We start from the raw sequence: 18,906 nt of genomic DNA, 5'->3' as shown, positions 1-18,906 counted from the left end.
TCTCAATGTGACACCCATTGTCTCAATGTGACACCCATTGTCTCAATGTGACACCCATTGTCTCAATGTGACACCCATTGTCTCAATGTGACACCCATAGTGTCAATGTGACACCCCATTCTCTCAATATGACACCCATTGTGCCAATGTGACACCCATTGTCTCAATGTGACACCCATTGTGTCACTGTGACACCCATTGTCTCAATGTGACACCCATTGTCTCAATGTGACACCCATTGTCTCAATGTGAGACCCATTGTCTCAATGTGACACCCATTGTCTCAATGTGATACCCATTGTCTCAATGTGACACCCATTGTCTCAATGTTTACAGTGGCAGGGGTTAATGTTTTTACGTCTCTAGAAGAGTTCGTCTTTGTGTTGGAGTTCGGGTCAAGGTTAGCCCACAGCAGAGGTCGCAAACGGGTTTTGATTCCTTACCCGTACCCGGCCGCACCAGGGTCGCAAATGGGTACCCGTACCCTACCCGAAATGAGTGACAAACGGTTACTCACCAGTGACTCACGGGCCTACTCGTACCCGTACCCGGCCGCATCAGGGTCGCAAACGGGTACCCGTACCCGTACCTGGCCGGGTACGGGTAGCCGGGTATCGGGTAGGGTACGGGTATTGGGTACCCGGTTGCGACCTCTGGCCCACAGGCTGCAATGTGAGAGCCGCCACCACGGCCGTGATTGCCCCCGTCCTCCATCGCCCCCACTGATGTAGGAATGAGGGCATCACGTCTCCTGTTGGCTTGACGGGAAGGTCGCCTCGCCTCCTGATTCATGTAGACCAGGGGTGGGGAACGTCCGGCACGCGGGGCCGTACAAGGCCCGCGAAATCATTTGGTGTGGCCCTGCCAAGGCAACCGCAGGCGGCGACTCTAAATTCAATAAATCTAGGAGCAAACCTGGAAAAGCAGTTGCGAGTAGCAACATCATCAATACCAGCTAACATCACGCGCCTCGCCAAAGAGAAGCAGTTCCAGCCATCGCATTAGGGGTGAGTTAATTAAATGTTTGACCAAAAATAACGGGCTAATTTTTAAGTTGATAATTTTGTATGGCCCGCGAATGATGTTATATAAATATACAAATGGCAGAAAAAGGTTCCGCAGCCCTGATGTATTCGAACAGCAGCCAAGGCGGTCAGCTTGAGCCAAATTCTCCCCCGAGCTCTGCGGGCCTCTATATCAGTGGTTCTCAACCTTTTGTTTTGGGCTACTGTAGCCAACCTTGTTGAATGTTGTTACAACCGAGTACACATTCCTGCGGAGGGAGCTGGTAGGAACGTTGGGTTGCTCGGTCAATGGCCAGCGTCAACGGCGGCGTGGTGTATTCCGCAAATATGCCCGACTGTGAGGGCGGGCACAAGCCGGCGTGAGTAGGTTAAACGTTGAGTTTTATAAGGGCACCACGGGGTGACCAGCCCCTCCCGACCCAGCTCCACCCCTCCCACCCCCCACCCAGCCCCACCCTCTCCACCCAGCCCCTCAAGCCCCTCCCCACCCAGCCCCTCCATGCACGACGGACGGACACAATAATCCCCTGTAGGCTGGTGTAACCAGGAGGTTCCTACCAGTAAAACCACTTGCCTGACCCAACATGGTTTTGAGAGAAAAAAAGTATTCATAATGAACATCAATATGTATTTTTTTTTACCAATGATCCAGTTTGTGAGGTAACTAACTGCTAGTAACTGCAAGCGAATAAATAAAAAATTCAACGGACGTTCTGCATGGGACACGTAATTTGTTTGCACTCGCTGGTTTTACTCTCGTACACCACATTGTGTACGATCAATGATATCAGTGGTTCTCTCGGTAAAGTCACGTAGAACGGAAATAATAAAATAATAAAAATATATAAATTCTCACGACGTTTCGAATGCAACACAAGCAATCATCATCATCAGGTGTGAAATCCACAGCAAGAAAATTTGAAAAAAGTGGCGGTTTTTCAAATTTTCTTGCTGTGAATTTCACACCTGATGACGATAACTTGTGTTGCAGTCGAAACGTCGTGAGAATTTGTATTGTTTTATATTTTTATTATTTTATTATTTCCCTTCTACGTGACTTTACCGAAAGAACCAAGAATATGAATCCCTGCAGTCACGAAAGCTTTAAATCAAAATTTTACGATCAATGAGTTTAGAAAGGTATTTGATATCCTTATAGGTGACCATATGGATTTAAATTTGAGATCACTACCTATGAGATCTTCACTCAAAACTGCTCTAGAGGAGTTGTACACCCCTAGCTGCCACTGAAAATTCAGTGGCCTAAAAGACAATGTTTCGCTCCGGATGATCGCTGCAAAGTATGACCTGTGTTTTGATTTAGTGTGCTGATCTTAAAGGTGCATTGAAAAATGTTGATACTCCGACTGATGCTCCTGCTGTTGTGGAGTGACTCATGCAGCCAGCTATTGCTGCAGGGTCTGGTGGTACATGTTGTTTATGTCGTTTATTGTGAAAATTCGGTCACAGTTCCTATGATCACTGTTTCATTGCTTTTATGGCTTTATTTTGGTGATTTTAGATACGTTTTTTGGTTTGGCCATGTTTGTTTATTGTAGTACGGAGTTAGACTGATGGCCTTAATCTAAGTTGTGTTGTGATTGTTGTTGCTTGACTTGCATCCCACTGGGATTTTTGCACACAGCGTTGATATACGGTGCTTTTTCTGCAATATTTTGCTGTCTTTTATTGGATTTTCTGTTTGCACATAGTCACATATTCCCTTTAAGATGTTTTCTTGTTCATGTTTTTGTTTTTTGTTTGTTGCGGTTGCACCCGATTCAAGAGCCGAATGGCTCACAGGGCTATACCAAATAAATGAACTTGAATTCAACCCTAGTTACTTTGTTGGTAGATTCGTACACGATTATTCGCCAATGACTCTCACGGATGATATCATTTCACACGTTTATAGATCACATCACGTACCCCTCCTGGAACACTGCCACGTACTTCCAGGAATCCGCGTAGCCCCATTTGAGAACCTCTGCTCTTTACAATATTCAGACGTTACCGGCGCAATTTAAACGAGTGCTTATATGGGGCAGGAAACCGGACCCTACCCGGATAATACGGAAAAAAAAAACCACGCGTCCATAAATGACGTCACGCACCTACGGGGAGAGGGGGGGGGGGTCAGACATTTGTGACGATGTGTGACGAGGGGGGGGGGGGTGAGAAATGTGACGTCACATCAAAATGCGCAACTTTAAATAAACCAGAATTGTTATAACAACAATAATTGTTATAACAACACTCCTACAACATCAGAGTGCAGCGCCACATTAAATACGCACTACAATGACAATAGTTGAAAGCGATTTAAAGCATGTTTTATTTTCGAAATAGAAATATGGTTTGGGGGGGGGGGGGGCAGAGCTTTGTGACGTCATATTTGAGGGGGGGGGTCTGACTTTTTGTGACGCCGTGTGACGAGGGGGGGGTAAAAAATCGTCCAAAATCGCGTGACGTCATTTATGGACAGCCCCCTATCCCATACAGGTGAATTTAAATTGTCTCCCGTTGGTAGAACTCCAGCCACAAGCCTGGCAGAATAATTGCCAAATGCCCAAGATAACAACATTTTAAAAAACCCTCGGCACATTCCTCAAGAACACTGTGGCCTTAAAGGGGAAAAAGTATATGACAAGCGACGTTTCGGGCAACGGGCCGTCTGCATGTGCTATATGTCTATTTGCGCTTGTGCTTGATTTGGACAAAAAAAATATTCACGGCGACATTGGTTAGAAACGTTATACAGATAATCATACTCTTGTTTTTTCGGTAAAGTCACGTAGGTAAAAATAAAAGTAATAAAAGGAATAATAGAGATAAAATAAAATAAGAAATCATTAGATTTTGTGATTTATTATTTTATTTTATCTCTATTATTCCTTTTTATTAATTTTAATTTAATTTTTTTACCTACGTGACTTTACCGAAAAAACATAAGAGTATGAATCCTTGCAGTCACGAAAGCTTCAAATCTTTAATTAATACAGATAATCGTTTTATTGAAATAAAGTGACACATTAAGTGAAGAAGATAACACTTTGACCAAATCTTCTTGGTTCTTTCGGTAAAGTCACGTAGAAGGGAAGTAATAAAATAATAAAAATAAAACATAATACAATTATTTTATTATGTTTTATTATTTTGATAATAATATAAAACATAATAAAATTATTTTTTATTATGTTTTATTATTTTAATAATAAAATAAAACATAATACAATTATTTTATTGTTTTATTATTTTATTTTTATAATAAAATTCTTATTTTTATAATAAAAATAAAACATAATAAATTATTTTATTATGTTTTATTATTTTAATTATTTTATTACTTCCATTCTACGTGCCTTTACCGAAAGAACCAAGAAGATGAATCCCTGCAGTCACGAAAGCTTTAAATCGAAACGTTGACCAAACTCCACGAGCCGCTGACGGGCACACACACGTACGGCCTTCTCCACACGCCACACCGTGAGTGGCGTGGGGGGGTTTGCTAGTGACCCTACTTCACCTCGCGGGTCAATGCGGGTTTGTTTGACAGCGGGGAGCGTGGGGAGAGTAACGACACCGAACAATGCAAGGAATTTCATTCAGTTTCCGTACCTTCTTCCGGAAGATGTCTTCTGGTCGTTCGTTAACTCTACTCGATACATCTTCCGGAATATGTCTTCCGGAAGATGTCTTCTGGTCGTTCGTTAACTTTACTCGAATACATCTTCCGGAATATATCTTCCGGAAGATGCCTTCTGGTTGTTCGTTAACTCGACTCGAATACATCTTCCGGAATATATCTTCCGGAAGATGCATTCAGTTTTTTTCGTTAACTCTACTCGAACGTATCTTCTGGAAGATTTATTCCGGAAGATGTTCACCAACGCAACTCAAATACATCTTCCGGAAGATATCTTCCGGTTGTTCATTTGGGCATGGCAGGCGTCTTCTGGAAGACTCTTCCGAGCGTTTTCTTCAATCTGCCGGTAGCGCTGCACGGCGCAAGGAGTTAGAAGCGCGGCCTTTTGAGGTTAGGGACAGTGTCTCTGTGTGTCTCTGTGTCTCTCTCTGTGTGTCCCCGTGTCTCTCTGTGTGTCTCTCTGTGTCTCTCTGTGTCTCTCTGTGTCTCCGTGTCTCTCTCCGTGTCTCTCCGTGTCTCTCTCTGTGTGTCTCTCCGTGTCTCTCTCTGTGTCTCTGTATCTATGTGTGTCTCCGTGTCTCTCTCTGTGTGTCTCTCTCTGTGTGTCTCCGTGTCTCTCTGTGTGTCTCCGTGTCTCTCTGTGTGTCTCTCCGTGTCCTTCTGTGTGTCTCTCCGTGTCTCTCTCTGTGTCTCCGTATCTCTGTGTGTCTCCGTGTCTCTCTGTGTGTCTCCGTGTCTCTCTGTGTGTCTCCGTGTCTCTCTGTGTGTCTCTCCGTGTCTCTCTCTGTGTCTCCGTATCTCTGTGTGTCTCCGTGGTTCTCTCTGTGTGTCTCCGTGTCTCTCTGTGTGTGTCTCCGTGTCTCTCTGTGTGTCTCTCCGTGTCTCTCTCTGTGTCTCCGTATCTCTGTGTGTCTCCGTGGTTCTCTCTGTGTGTCTCCGTGTCTCTCTGTGTGTGTCTCCGTGTCTCTCTCTGTGTCTCTCTCTGTGTCTCCGTGTCTCTCTCTGTGTGTCTCTGTGTGTCTCCGTGTCTCTCTCTGTGTCTCCGTGTCTCTCTCTGTGTGTCTCCGTGTGTCTCTCACCTGTGTCTCCTCGTCTTCAAATCTCTCACCCTTCGTGTTACCCTATCTCTTCGTCTCTCGATATATCTCCCCGTGTGTCTCCACGTCTCCCACGTGTGTCTCCATACCTCTCCCCGTGTGTCTCCCCGTGTGTCTCCACGTCTCCCCCGTGTGTCTCCCCGTGTGTCTCCCCGTGTGTCTCCACGTCTCCCCCGTGTGTCTCCCCGTCTCCCCGTGTGTCTCCATACCTCTCCCCGTGTGTCTCCCCGTGTGTCTCCATACCTCTCCCCGTGTGTCTCCCCGTGTGTCTCCCCCGTGTGTCTCCACGTCTCCCCCGTGTGTCTCCACGTCTCCCCGTGTGTCTCCCCGTGTGTCTCCACGTCTCCCCCGTGTGTCTCCCCGTCTCCCTGTGTGTCTCTCCCCGTGTGTCTCCACCTTTCCCACGTGCGTGTGTGTGTGTGTCGACCCGAGAAGGAGGCGGGAGCCATGGCCACCTCGGGTCTGGAGAAGCTTGGAGTGGCTGGCGGAGAGGACCTCAGGGAGACTCTCACCAACTGCACGGACCCCCTCAAGGCCATCGAGCAGTTCCAGGTTCCAGCCCCACGCCGCCGCTCAACTCCTGCCCCAGCAGCAGCATCACGGCATCATCAACACGCAGCTCAAATAGAACACGAATAAAAGTTAAATTTCGATTTAAAGCTTTCGTGACTTGCAACGATTCATCTTCTTGGTTCTTTCGGTAAAGTCACGTAGAAGGGAAATAATAAAATAATAAAAATAAAACATTAAAATAATTCTCACGACGTTTCGGCCACAACTCAAGCAGCCGTCCTCAGGTGAAGAACAGGTCTGTTCTTCACCTCTGAATGACGCTGTCTTTCCGACAGACCTGTTCTTCACCTGAGGACGGCTGCTTGCGTTGTGGCCGAAACGTCGTGAGAATTATTTTATCATGTTTTATTTGTATTATTTTGTTATTTCCATTCTACGTGACTTACCGAAAGAACCAAGAAGACGAATAGAAGTTGTTTTCGGCCATGGCTGTCACGGTTAACACAATGCCCCCCGCCCCCACCTCATACGATAACTTACCTCCCAGACTCGGAAACTCACCCACAGGGCTCACTAATTACACTGGTCAACACACTTTTTCTGGCGTGAGGTATTCCAACGGTTTTAAGGTCATTTTGGGGTGCTGATTCCAAATCTGGCATCAGTTTTTGTCTATCACATCAGGTTTTGAGATATGAAATATTGCATTTTCAATAAAAACTGCAGAAGAAAAATATTAAATAAATGTGAATATCTACATAAAATTATATTATAAACACACTATCCTAAAAATACAGCACCATATTTTAACACTAAAGCAGTCACTGACTCGCAACAACTTGCAATCATAAGTGACAGAGTTAATTTCTGGTAAAATCAATGAAAATGGGGTATTCCGATAGCATAAAAATGAGATGTGATAGAGCAAATCTGAGCTCAGATTTGGAATCAGCACCCTGAAATTTAGTCTAAAACAGCTGCAAAAGTCCAGGCCAGAATTTTTTTTTATTGACCAGTGTTAACTTCTGGACTCATGCTTTGCCTGCTGCCCCCCCCCCCCCCCCCCCCGCATGCGATCAGCTGGAGAACGGCGTGCTGCTGCCCTCGCTGCAGTCGGCGCTGCCCTTCCTGGACCTGCACGCGATCCCGCGCCTCGACTTCCACCAGTCGGTGTTCGACGAGCTGCGAGACAAACTCCTCGAAAGGGTGGCGGTCATCGCCACCGAGGGCCCGCCACTCAGCCGGTGTGTACACGTGTGTGTGTGTACACACGTGTGTGTGTGTACACGTGTGTGTGTACAGATGTGTGTGTACACGTGTGTGTGTGTGTACACGTGTGTGTGTACACGTGTGTGCGTGTACACGTGTGTGTGTACACGTGTGTCTGTGTGTGCACACGTGTGTCTGTGTCTGTACACGTGGAATTCTTGCTTGTGTCTCTCAGTGCGTCTTGGTTTTCACGTTATTGCCCCTTACCTCTTTTTTCACTGCACAACCGTGCCAAGCCTGTGCCGAGCCAGCCCAGCACTGCTCGGGCAGCGCCAGGTTTATTTTCCACCACAGAAGCCGAGCCGCGAAGCTGATGTCGCACGCAATGAACGCATTGTTAGCCTCACCCCTGCCCCCGCTTGACCTCGAGCATCCTTCGGATATCTTGTGAGGCTTACGTATCATCTGTTTGGTTCTGGCTCGGCAAACGTCCGGTGGAAAAACCACCCGTACCGGCTTGGCTCGCGTGCGCGCAGTCGGAAGAGGGGCACGTCTGTCTGACTTTGCGTCGCTCTACGTGTGCCCCGGGCAGGAACACGAAGCTGGAGGAGCTTCTGGAGAAGAGCTTTGCCCTCGTGCGCATGCCGTCTGTGCAGCCCGTCGTCATGTGCCTGCTCAAACACATTCCCAAGGTGAGCGACCTCCCCGTGCTCCCGCGGCGGCGCTGCCATTGCACGCATATGTGGTGTCCCCGTCGCGCGTGTACAGCCACAGCCGTCGCTTGATGTCGTCACCAGGGAGCACCCCCCCCCCCCACCCCGGCAGCTGTCCCTGTGAGGCACAAGGCTTATCGCGGCACAGGCCAGCGAGTGACCGTGGAGAGTGGTAGTATAGTGGTTCATGCAGTGCACTATAAGCCCAGCAACCTGAGTTTGATACCCGGCCGAGGCTACCATCCTGAGCCTCCTCTAAGTCGACTCAAGCTTAAAGGAGCACCTGGTGCGGAACGTAAATCAGCACTGGGGGGGATTCTCCTAAAGGCGGCCGGGCGTGGTGCTGGCCGCACCACCTCTTCATTTGTGCTCCGTGCCGGCCTTCATAGACGCTCGCTCGCAGCCGTTGGCCCGACAGCCTGCGCGGCCTGCATGGAACAATCTCGCGACAACCGTGCGCAGCGCTGCTGTGAACGCCGCCACCTCGCCGCCTCCGCTCGTGCCGCGCAGGTCCCCGAGCGCTACCTGAAGCAGGTGACGAGCGACCCGGCGCTGTACGCGGCGTGCGCCACCGAGGTGAAGCGGCAGATCTGGCAGGAGAACCAGGCGCTGTTCGGGGACGAGGCATCCCCGCTGTTCAAGCAGTACCTGGCGGAGAGAGAGGCGGCCCTGCTGGGGCCCGAGCTGTCGGCCGTGCACACCTTCTACAGCTCCTCCCCGAAGGCGCGCCGCCACGGGCAGGTGAGTGAAGCCAACGAAGCGGCTGGGTGGGTGAGTGAGCGGCAGAGGTCGCAATCGGGTACCCGATACCTGTACCCGGCCGGGTAGGGGTACCCGTTTGCGACCCTGGTGCGGCCGGGTACGGGTACGGGTAGGCCGTGAGTCGCTGGTGAGTAACCGTTGTCACTCATTTCCCAACGTCTTGTCTCTTCTCACAATTCAAGTTCCTAGAATCAACCCACCCGTGCCTGCAACATGGCTTCATCCCAGAGGTCGCAATTGGGTACCCGATACCCGTACCCGGCCGGGTACGGGGGTAGGGTACGGGTACGGCCAGGTACGGGTACGGGTACCCGTTTGCGACCCTGGTGCGGCCGAGTACGGGTACGGGTAAGGAATCAAAACCCGTTTGCGTCCTCTGCCGATCGGTCGGGTGGGTGGGTGGGCGAGCGAGCAGGCGGGCGAGTTGGCGGGCTGTGGCGGGCACTTTGGGGGGTTGCCCAGCTGTACACCGTAACAAGTGTGAACGTGCAGACCTGCAGCTGTTTACCCTTCCGTAGCGTGTCTGGCATCTTCTTCCACTCTGGCCAGACGCCTTGGAAGAGGTGGTCGTACCCACACTTTACCCCTCCACACGCGATCTGCCCCATCTACGAGCTGCGATGCACCTCTTTATACTGCTGGGTGGACAGAGGTGGTCGGCAGGGTGGGGTGGAGGGATTTAAGAAACTTGCAGCATCGTTTACGCTGCCTGCATGGGGGACATGGAATTGAACCGGCGACCTCTGATTTGCAAATCCAGTGTGCGCACCACAACACCACTGTGGCAGCGTCCTCTTGGCTCGACTCAAGTAACACTTGGGACTTGCCCCCCCGTGCCTCTGACTTGCTGCGCAAATGGATTTTGCGCTCGTTATAAATCGGGCTCAATCATCGTCGTCGTCGTCGTCATTATCGACACGGCTTTCAGCGTGACACCTCGCTGTGCCTGGCAGGTGGTACAGAAGCTGACGGGCATGATCGGGCGCAACGTGAAGCTGTACGACATGGTGCTGCAGTTCCTGCGCACGCTGTTTCTGCGCACGCGCAACCCGCACTACTGCACGCTCCGCGCGGAGCTGCTCATGGCCCTGCACGACCTGGAGGCCACCGACATCTGCTCTGTCGACCCCTGCCACAAGGTGACCCGCGGGGAGCGTCGCGCTGGTCTCACCGGTAATCTCGCGACGGTTCTCGCGCAAGAGGGGAACCTCGTAGCGCCAGCGACGAGCGAGCGAGCGTCTTAACGGTCCCTCTCTCTGCGCACACGCGCATGCGCGCAGTTCACGTGGTGCCTGGACGCGTGCATCCGCGAGCGTTTCGTGGACGTGAAGCGGGCGCGGGAGCTGCAGGGATTCCTGGACGGCATCAAGCGGGGCCAGGAGCAGGTGTTGGGGTGAGCGACTTGGCGTGATGGAGATGGGAATATTGCAATCGCATGTTGTACATTACTGGAGGAAATCTAATTAGATTATTGTCACCCGAGCGTGGTGCTAGCCACGCCGCTCCTTCGTGTGCCATGCCGGCCTTCGTAGGTGCTACTCGCTAACAGCACTTGCCCCAGCAGCCTGTGTAGGCTACACATGGGATCTTTGTGTTTGTCCTGTCCAGGGACCTCTCCATGATCCTGTGCGATCCGTTCGCCATCAACACTCTGGCCATGAGCACCATGAAGACCCTGCAGGAGCTCGTGAGCCATGAGAGCCTGCCCAGGGTGAGCCTCGCGGCGCCACCACCGCAGTCAAAACTACAGCCACAGTCACAACAACAACCACAACCACAGTCACAACAACAACCACAGTTACAGCTGCAACGACAGACACAGTCACAACTACAATCACAGCCACAACTACAACCACAGTCACAACTACAACCACAGTCACAACCACAGTTACATCTACAACCACAGTCACTACCACAACTGCAGCTAAAAGCACAACCGCAAAAACCACGGGAAAAACAACCACAGTTACAACAGCAGTCACAGCAACAACCAGTCACAACCACTGTCACTTCTACAACCACAACCGCAGTCACAACCACAGTTACAGCTACAACTACAGCCACAGCTAAACCACAACTACAGCAACAAACACAACCATAATCACAACTACAACCACTGTCACGGCTACAACCACAGTCACAACCACAGTTACAGCTAGAACTACAGTCATAACAACCACTGTCGCAACTACAACCACGGTCACTACCACAACCGCAGCTACAACCGCAGTCACAGCAACAACCACAACCACAGTCACAACAACAACCACAGTTACAGCTGCAACGACAGACACAGTCACAACTACAATCACAGCCACAACTACAACCACAGTCACAACTACAACCACAGTCACAACCACAGTTACATCTACAACCACAGTCACTACCACAACTGCAGCTAAAAGCACAACCGCAAAAACCACGGGAAAAACAACCACAGTTACAACAGCAGTCACAGCAACAACCAGTCACAACCACTGTCACTTCTACAACCACAACCGCAGTCACAACCACAGTTACAGCTACAACTACAGCCACAGCTAAACCACAACTACAGCAACAAACACAACCATAATCACAACTACAACCACTGTCACGGCTACAACCACAGTCACAACCACAGTTACAGCTAGAACTACAGTCATAACAACCACTGTCGCAACTACAACCACGGTCACTACCACAACCGCAGCTACAACCGCAGTCACAGCAACAACCAGTCGCAACTACGGTCACAACTACAGCCACAGCTACAACCACAGCCACAACCACAGTCACAACTAAAACCACAGTCACGGCTACAACCACAACTGCAACCTGGTACCAGGGCAGGTCCAACCCTCACCTCTCTTTGCCAGTGAGGCTTTGCTGGTCTCTCTCAAAGCCTCGCCTGGTTGAACAAACTCAACCCGGACACACACACACACGTGCGCTGTGGTTGTCCACGCGTGTTTTTGCAGGACCCTGCGCCCTGAGCGTGGGAACGCGACGTGTGTCTGTGTCGCGAATGTGCGTCACATGCAGTGTTCACGATGGTTTTGTGTGTGTGTGCGCCACTGTGTGTATCCTGTTTGTGTGCGTGTGTGTACCATGCATGCCGTTTGTACGCGCGTGCCCTTCATGCTGTTTGTATGCATACTATTTGTGTGTGTGTGTTCATCATGCACACTGTATATTGTTCATGCTGTTTAATATGCGTGTTGTTTGCGTGTGTTCACCATGCACTCCGTATATTGTGTTCATGCTGTTTGTATGTATGCTATTTGTGTGTGTGTGTTCCCAATGCACACCGTATATTGTTCATGCTGTTTTGTGTGCGTTATGTTGGTGTTTGCTCCATGCACACCTTTTGTGTGTATGTTGTTCATGCGGTTCTTGTGTGCGTAGTGTGTGCCCCATGCATGCTGTGTATATTGTGCATGCTGTTTGTGTATACGCTGCTTACGTGTGTCATGCAAGCAGGTTGTATGCCGTTTCGTATGCATGCTGTACTTGTGTACGTACTATTTGTGTGTGTGTTTTGTGCGTACTGTTTGTGTGCCTGCTGTTTGTGTGTCCCATGCATGCTGTTTGTGCTGCGTGTGCCCACGCGCTGCGTTCCGTGTGCCGCCGACAGGACAGTCCGGACTTGCAGCTGCTCTTGCGGATGCTGGCGCTGGGCCTGGGTGCGTGGGACATGATCGACAGCCAGGCCTTCAGGGAGCCCAAGTTGGTGAGTCTGGCTCCGTGGGAGACGTCTCTCTTCCCAGCAAACTCGTTAACGCCCCGTGACTCCTTCAGCTAATCGATGATCACACAGGCGTTCTGAGCGATAACAAGAATGATAACGACTTCGACATGAAAACGCGCCGCCATCGTCGCCGCACCGTGTCCGCTCGCTCTCGGCGAGAGACGGAGAGAGAACGAGTCGGAGGCACGAGGAGGAACCACAGACGAGAGGGAAAGGCAGTGGCAGCAAGGCTGTGAGCCGGCGCTACCAACAATTGCCCGAGCTTTACGATTCTCTATATATTAAGGTGTTATCAGCAAATTAATGAATACATTTGGATGGAAATCGGAGCACCCGGAGTAAACCGGTCCGTGCGAGGCTGGGGAACGCGTAGGTTTTTGCGTGATCTCACAGCACATGGCAGTGTGGGGGCTCACTGCGTTTCAGCACCCTTGCTCATGGCTCGCCATGGTTTATCCCTGCAGACATTGACGTCGTTCTTAATATCAGTAATACTCTTAGTTCTTTTGGTAAAGTCACGTAGGTAAAAAATGAAATTAAAATTAATAATAATAAAAAAAATAGTATTTTTTATTAATCAAAATAAAATAAAAGGAATAATAATTGTATTTTTTATTTAAAAAATTTTTCATAATAATTTTTCTTTTTTAATTAATTTTAATTTCATTTTTTACCTACGTGACTTTACCGAAAGAACTAAGAGTATGAATCCTTGCAGTCACGAAAGCTTCAAATCTAGATATCAGTAATGTTATTGACCGCTCACAGACTAGACGTGAGATTTCTGGGTGGGGTAGGGACGGATCGCTAATGGGTAACGGGCTGGATGGCCGAGCATTATGGCTTGTTTGAGGGGTGACGATTTAGCGCATGCATTTTTCGCAGCCACTCGTAAACCAGGCGCGGCCTTGCCGGTCGCCGGGCTGCGCGCTGGCCGAGTGTTTCTTCTTGTAGCGTTTGCCACACGCTGCTGTCGGCGCCTCCCTGTGGAGTTGGGTGTGCCGGTTTGGTTCTTCCCACGCGAGCGATTCGCGAGCGGTGGCTCGGACCGCGTCGCCGTAACGAGACCGCCCGCCCCGCCGTTTCGGCTAACGTCGTGTGTCGCGGTGAGCAGGATGCGGAGGTGGCGACGCGCTTCCTGCCGGCGCTCATGACCCTGCTGGTGGACGACCTGACCTTTGGGGTGGACGCTCGCTTGCCGGCAGAAGGAGGGACCCCCCCGACGTACCCCTCCGGCCTGCCCCCCGCCTTCACCAAGTGAGGACGCCGGGAGCCGAGCAGAAGGCCGCCCAAGCGACGCGACCAACTGTCGGTCGCGTCGCTAGACTCATCGGGGAACACGAAAATAGTTGGCGGAGGGGGTGGGGGAAAACAAAATGTCTCACCTCTGAATCTACTCGTGCCGCTGGACGGGAGGTGGGGCTTGGCAACGTCATTAGTTACGTCATACAATCACTGGCCGCGTTGTGCTGGGCGTGGCTTGTAGGGGGGGTTCACCGCCTTCGGACAGACTCGTATTTAAAATCTCACGGTTACACTTTAGCCAAATCCAGTGCAGAGCCAAATTTAATGCGATTGTGTTTTCTCGTGCAATCGTTGGTGATTGGCGGGAGACCATCAACTCGCCTGGCTTTAGAATTCGAATTAATCACGAGCAGTGGCTGAAACCCTGGTTTCACAGGCGGCCCATACCCTGGATTCACAGGCAGTGGCTGCAACCCGGATGCGAACCCGGCTCAGAGCTTCTCACCCTCCGATTCACCCGGCCACCTCGATTTTCATTCGCCTTAACCGTGCTGCGTTGCTGCGTGCAGGTGGGTGCAGGAGCACCCGGTCGCTTGCGAGATGGGGCTCTACTACGTGCTGCACGTGACGCGGCAGAGGAACAAGAACGCGATTGCGCGCGTGCTCCCCGCCCTCGGTGAGTGTGGCGCGATTACCACCGGGATGTACCACTTGCCCGGGCGGGCAGGCGTACGTCAGACGACGGGGAGAGACCGAGCGGCGGGGGTGGGGGTGGGGGAAACGTGGCCGGGCAGCAGCAGCAGCGCGTTTGGCCCCTAGTTGTGGAGGTTTTGCGGTTCGAGTCCAGCGGTCGCCCCGGTTAATACCGCGGGGGTCAGGAGCGGTGCAGCCCGGCAGTCGCTTGCTCACGCCAACGCTGGAGGAAGGGCGTCGGGGCTTACAGTTTATAGTAAGAGCTGTTGAGCGCTCCTTGAGAAGGGCGCCTTCACCAAAAATGGGCGCTGGCTGCTTCACGGAGGATGTGACGGATCTCTTGGCGTTATTCGAAAATGCGCAATGGCGTCACGGTCCAATTTTGCCAAATTTTGAGAATGACTCGCAAGTTGATGGATTTAGTAAAAGCACATTGCCACGTCGTCCTGCTACTGACAGACTCTACCCGTCTGTGAAACACAGTGCTTTCGTTTTAGCCTTGCACGATAGGAATGTCACATAAAATGTGTTGATTGATCGTGGTGCATGGACTGGTGTGGTTTACTGGTGAGACACAAGTGCGGTACACTGGTGCGGTACACTGGTGCGGTACACTGGTGCGGTACACATTGTTGAGACACTGGTGCTGTACACTGTTGAGACATCGGTGCGGTTCTGTACGTATATGCAATCCATAGCGGAATTCCACCGGGACGCCGGCTACAGCGATTGGTTCCTGCACCTCTTCCTGTCCCAGCTGACCCTGCTCGCCGATGAGCTGGGGTCCGAGGGCCTGTGCGGCGCGCTGTTCGACAGCTTCCTGCTCCCCGCGCTCTCCCGGTACGTTCTATATCTACGATCATCTACGATCACCGCGCGCGCGTGAGAGCCCACACGAACGCACGTGCCGTGTACACGGGCGCCTACGCGATGGGTTGTTGCTGAGGCTCGCGCTTCGAAGCTAAGCGGCCGCCCTGGCTATTACCGCGGTGTGGTATTGGCTATTAAAAAATACTTCACTCCGAGTGGATGTTAAAGGTCCCGTGACGTCATTCGCAAGAGTAGGCCGTTGCGTGCCGGAGCCTGGGGTCTATATTTGAAACATTACACCCGCAAATCGGGATTGTACACACAGCAGCAATCATTGCCCCCTACCAGCAGCAGACTGATGCCTTGCCCCCCCCCCCCCAGGTGACTTGCAAATGACTCGATTCCGGTCTCTCGATTTCTCACTTGATTATACAAAGTCAACTTGAAAGACACACACACACTGGCCTCTGATGCTCGTTGTATATATCCACTAGCGCAGACGCACAGCAGCGCTCGCTCACACCTCTGCCTCCCCGTGCGTGCGTGCGTGCGTGCGTGCGGCAGAGAGAACGTGCACAGGCACACGCTGCGGCTGGTGCTGCACGTGCACGCGAAGCTGGTGCCTGCGCGGCTCGCCACGCTACGCACCGCCCTGGAGCCCAACAAGCAGGTGAGTGCGTGTGCGTGTGTGACTCGGTGGGAGCGGTAGTGTAGCGGTTAGCACGCTGCGCTATGAACTTGGCGATCCGGGTTTGATTCCCGCTCACGGCTAACACCAGTGACGATTATCTGAACCGGTCCTGGGCCTCCCCTAGGTCGACTCAGCCTTAAATGAGTACCTGGTGCGGTGTGTAAACATCGGCACTGGGGAGACAAAGGCGGTCGGGCGTGGTGCTGGCCACCCACCCCCTCGTGTACCGTTCCGGCCTTCATAGGTGCTCGCTAACAGCACTTGCCCCTACAGTCTGTTAAGGCTATACGGGGGATCTTTGTGACTCGGTCATCTCAGTCAGTCGACCCGTGGCACCTGCTGGGTCTGCCCCGTGACCTGCCAGCGGGCGTTCGACACTTCACGTGATAGCCTCAAGGTGCACATGGCCTGGCACAAGCGTCGTGGTGACGTCACCGCCACTTAGTGGCGAATGGCGGTTGTTGTTGACTGAGCGAGTTGCGTATGTGTGAAGCAAGTTCGATTCCTGTTCACGGACACCAATACCAGTGACGAATATCGAAACTGGTCCTGGGCCTCCCCTAGGTCGACTCAGTTTTAAATAAGTACCTGGTGCTGTGTGAAAAAACATCGGCACTGGGGAGACAGAAGGTGGCCGGGCGTGGTGCTGGTCACCCACCTCCTCGTGTGCCGTACCGGCCTTCATAGGTGCTCGCCAACAGTACTTGCCCCATCTCTCACAATCCTTGGGGACGGTGAGAGATGGTGGCAGCTTTGGGGAGGCCTTCATCCAGCCATGGATCGAGCACAGCTACTGATGCTCGTGTTGCTGATGGTGCCGATGCTGCTGCTGCTGCTGCTGTTCCGGCAGAGTGGCGATGTTGTGAAGGAGCTTCACACGGCGCTCTTGGCCAAGGGGGACTCTCGTCTGCCCGGCACCGCCGCCAGCGCCGCCACGGCGCCGGCCTCCGCCACCGGCGTGGCACTCACCCCGGGCCTCACGCCCGTGCTGGCGCTCACGCAGCCAGTCGCAATCAGCACCGCCACGACCCCCGCCACGACCCCCACCACGACCCCCGCCACTGCCGCCGCCACTTCCGTTGGCACCGTCGCCGGCACCGTCGCCGGCACCGTTGCCGGCGCCGCTGCCGGCGCCACCGCTGCCGCTGCAGCAGCAGGTGCAGCAGGAGCCGGAGGAGGAGAGTCTCCCCGGGTTAGCGTCGCGGCCACGGTGACGCCACCGCCGTGAGCGAGTTGGGTGGCGATTGTCGGCGGAGAGAATCACACGCGCGTGTGTGTGTGTGTGTGCATCGCCCAGGGGGTGGTGATGGGTGTAATGCACGCAGGTAGCTACGAATGTAATACCTTACATGCATTACGCACTCGTTACGCACGCATTACGCACGCGTACACGTTGCACACACGTGTTACGCACGCATTACGCACGTACATGCGTGATACACTAGATTAGCGTTACCTACATACGCGTTATGTTAAACACACGCGTGTTATACATGTTAGGTTACACCCGTTTTACACACGCGTTACACACACACGCACTATACACAAGTGTTATACACACGCGTTAACCACGCACGCACTATATACACACGCGCGCTATACACACGTGTTATATACACACGCGTTATACACACACACACACACGCGCGCGCACGACGTACACGCACCGCTTGAGTACACCGCCATTTGGGCAATGCCCCCTCGTGCTATTGCACCCTCATGCCCCGAGCGTTCACCACGGTTTTACTGCCTTTGATTGTGCCGTGCACCGCTGCGTCCGTTCACCCTGGAGTTCAGAACGCCAGGCCCGGTGAAGCTACCCTCAGGGGTCGTGCAGCCCCTGCGGTAGATCCGTTGTCCGTTATTTCCAGCGTGCAAGGTCATTTATATTTTTCTAATGTAAAAATATAGAAAGCGATCCCACAACGCGCAATCCAGCGCTGCAGCGGGCACCGTAGGCAACACGTGGGAGCGAGCATGGGGCTTGCGTGAAGACGCGCGAGGCAGCGTAGCCGCGTCGCCGTCCTCACCACGCAGTTTCTGGAGCTTCGGGAAAGTGCGAGTTGAGATCTTTTCCGAGTTTTTCTGTTTTTTTAAAGGTCGTGGTAAAACTCGTCCGTGATAAGCGGGCAGCCGCGATATACCCACCTCCCCTGCCCCGGGTGGATAGAGGCTGTGAGCCGAAAGCAGCGGTGAGATTTGGGTCACAATAAAACTCTCGTCATTTCTATCCCTGGCGTCTCTCTCTGCCTCGCGTCCGGAGTGAACGTGCGAGCCGGGAGCCTGCGAGTGCGGTTCCTGACCCAGTCGATGGCATGTCGTGGTTGGCATGACCAGTAGACTTGCGTAGAGACCCACATACCCGCGCAGAGCGCTATACAAAGATCCCCCATATATCCTTAACAGACTATTGGGGCAGGTACTATTAGTGTGCACCTACGAAGACCAAGACGGCACACGGAGGGGGTGGATGACCAGCACCACGCCTGGCCGCCTTTGTCTCCCCCAGTGGCGATGTTTACACACCGCACCAGGTACTCATTTGAGGCCCAGTGGACCTAGGGGAGGCCCAGGACTGGTTCAGGTAATATAATCGGCACTGGCCTTGGTTGGTCGGGCGAAGAACGGGAGTTGAGCTCGGGTCGCAGAGTTTGTAGAGCAGTGCGCTCACCACTGCATCACGACTTCCCTCGCCCTGGTGCAACGACTGAAGTGGGCTACCCCGCCACGCAGAGGTCGCAAACGGGTTTTGAATCCTAACCCGTACCCGTA

At 52.4% G+C, this 18,906-nt stretch overlaps 1 protein-coding gene across 1 annotated transcript; it reads left to right on the top strand.

Annotated features, from left to right (window-relative positions):
* Positions 1 to 4,939: 4,939 nt before the first annotated feature.
* LOC133354638 (negative elongation factor B-like) lies at positions 4,940 to 18,344 on the top strand. The gene is made up of 14 exons (XM_061571661.1): positions 4,940 to 5,061; positions 6,204 to 6,320; positions 7,362 to 7,525; positions 8,083 to 8,182; positions 8,714 to 8,944; positions 9,919 to 10,104; positions 10,246 to 10,358; positions 10,574 to 10,676; positions 12,582 to 12,677; positions 13,810 to 13,952; positions 14,510 to 14,616; positions 15,332 to 15,473; positions 16,008 to 16,113; positions 16,985 to 18,344. The coding sequence occupies exons 2-14, from the start codon at positions 6,216 to 6,218 to the stop codon at positions 17,360 to 17,362; spliced, it is 1,974 nt and encodes a 657-aa protein (XP_061427645.1). The 5' UTR covers positions 4,940 to 5,061; positions 6,204 to 6,215; the 3' UTR covers positions 17,363 to 18,344.
* The last annotated feature ends 562 nt before the right edge of the window (positions 18,345 to 18,906 follow it).

This window comes from Lethenteron reissneri, chromosome 48 (genome assembly GCF_015708825.2).
Source record: "Lethenteron reissneri isolate LAM-NWPU_2019-01 chromosome 48, ASM1570882v1, whole genome shotgun sequence".
NCBI lineage: Eukaryota > Metazoa > Chordata > Hyperoartia > Petromyzontiformes > Petromyzontidae > Lethenteron > Lethenteron reissneri.
This window is presented reverse-complemented; position numbering and strand designations above follow the sequence as displayed.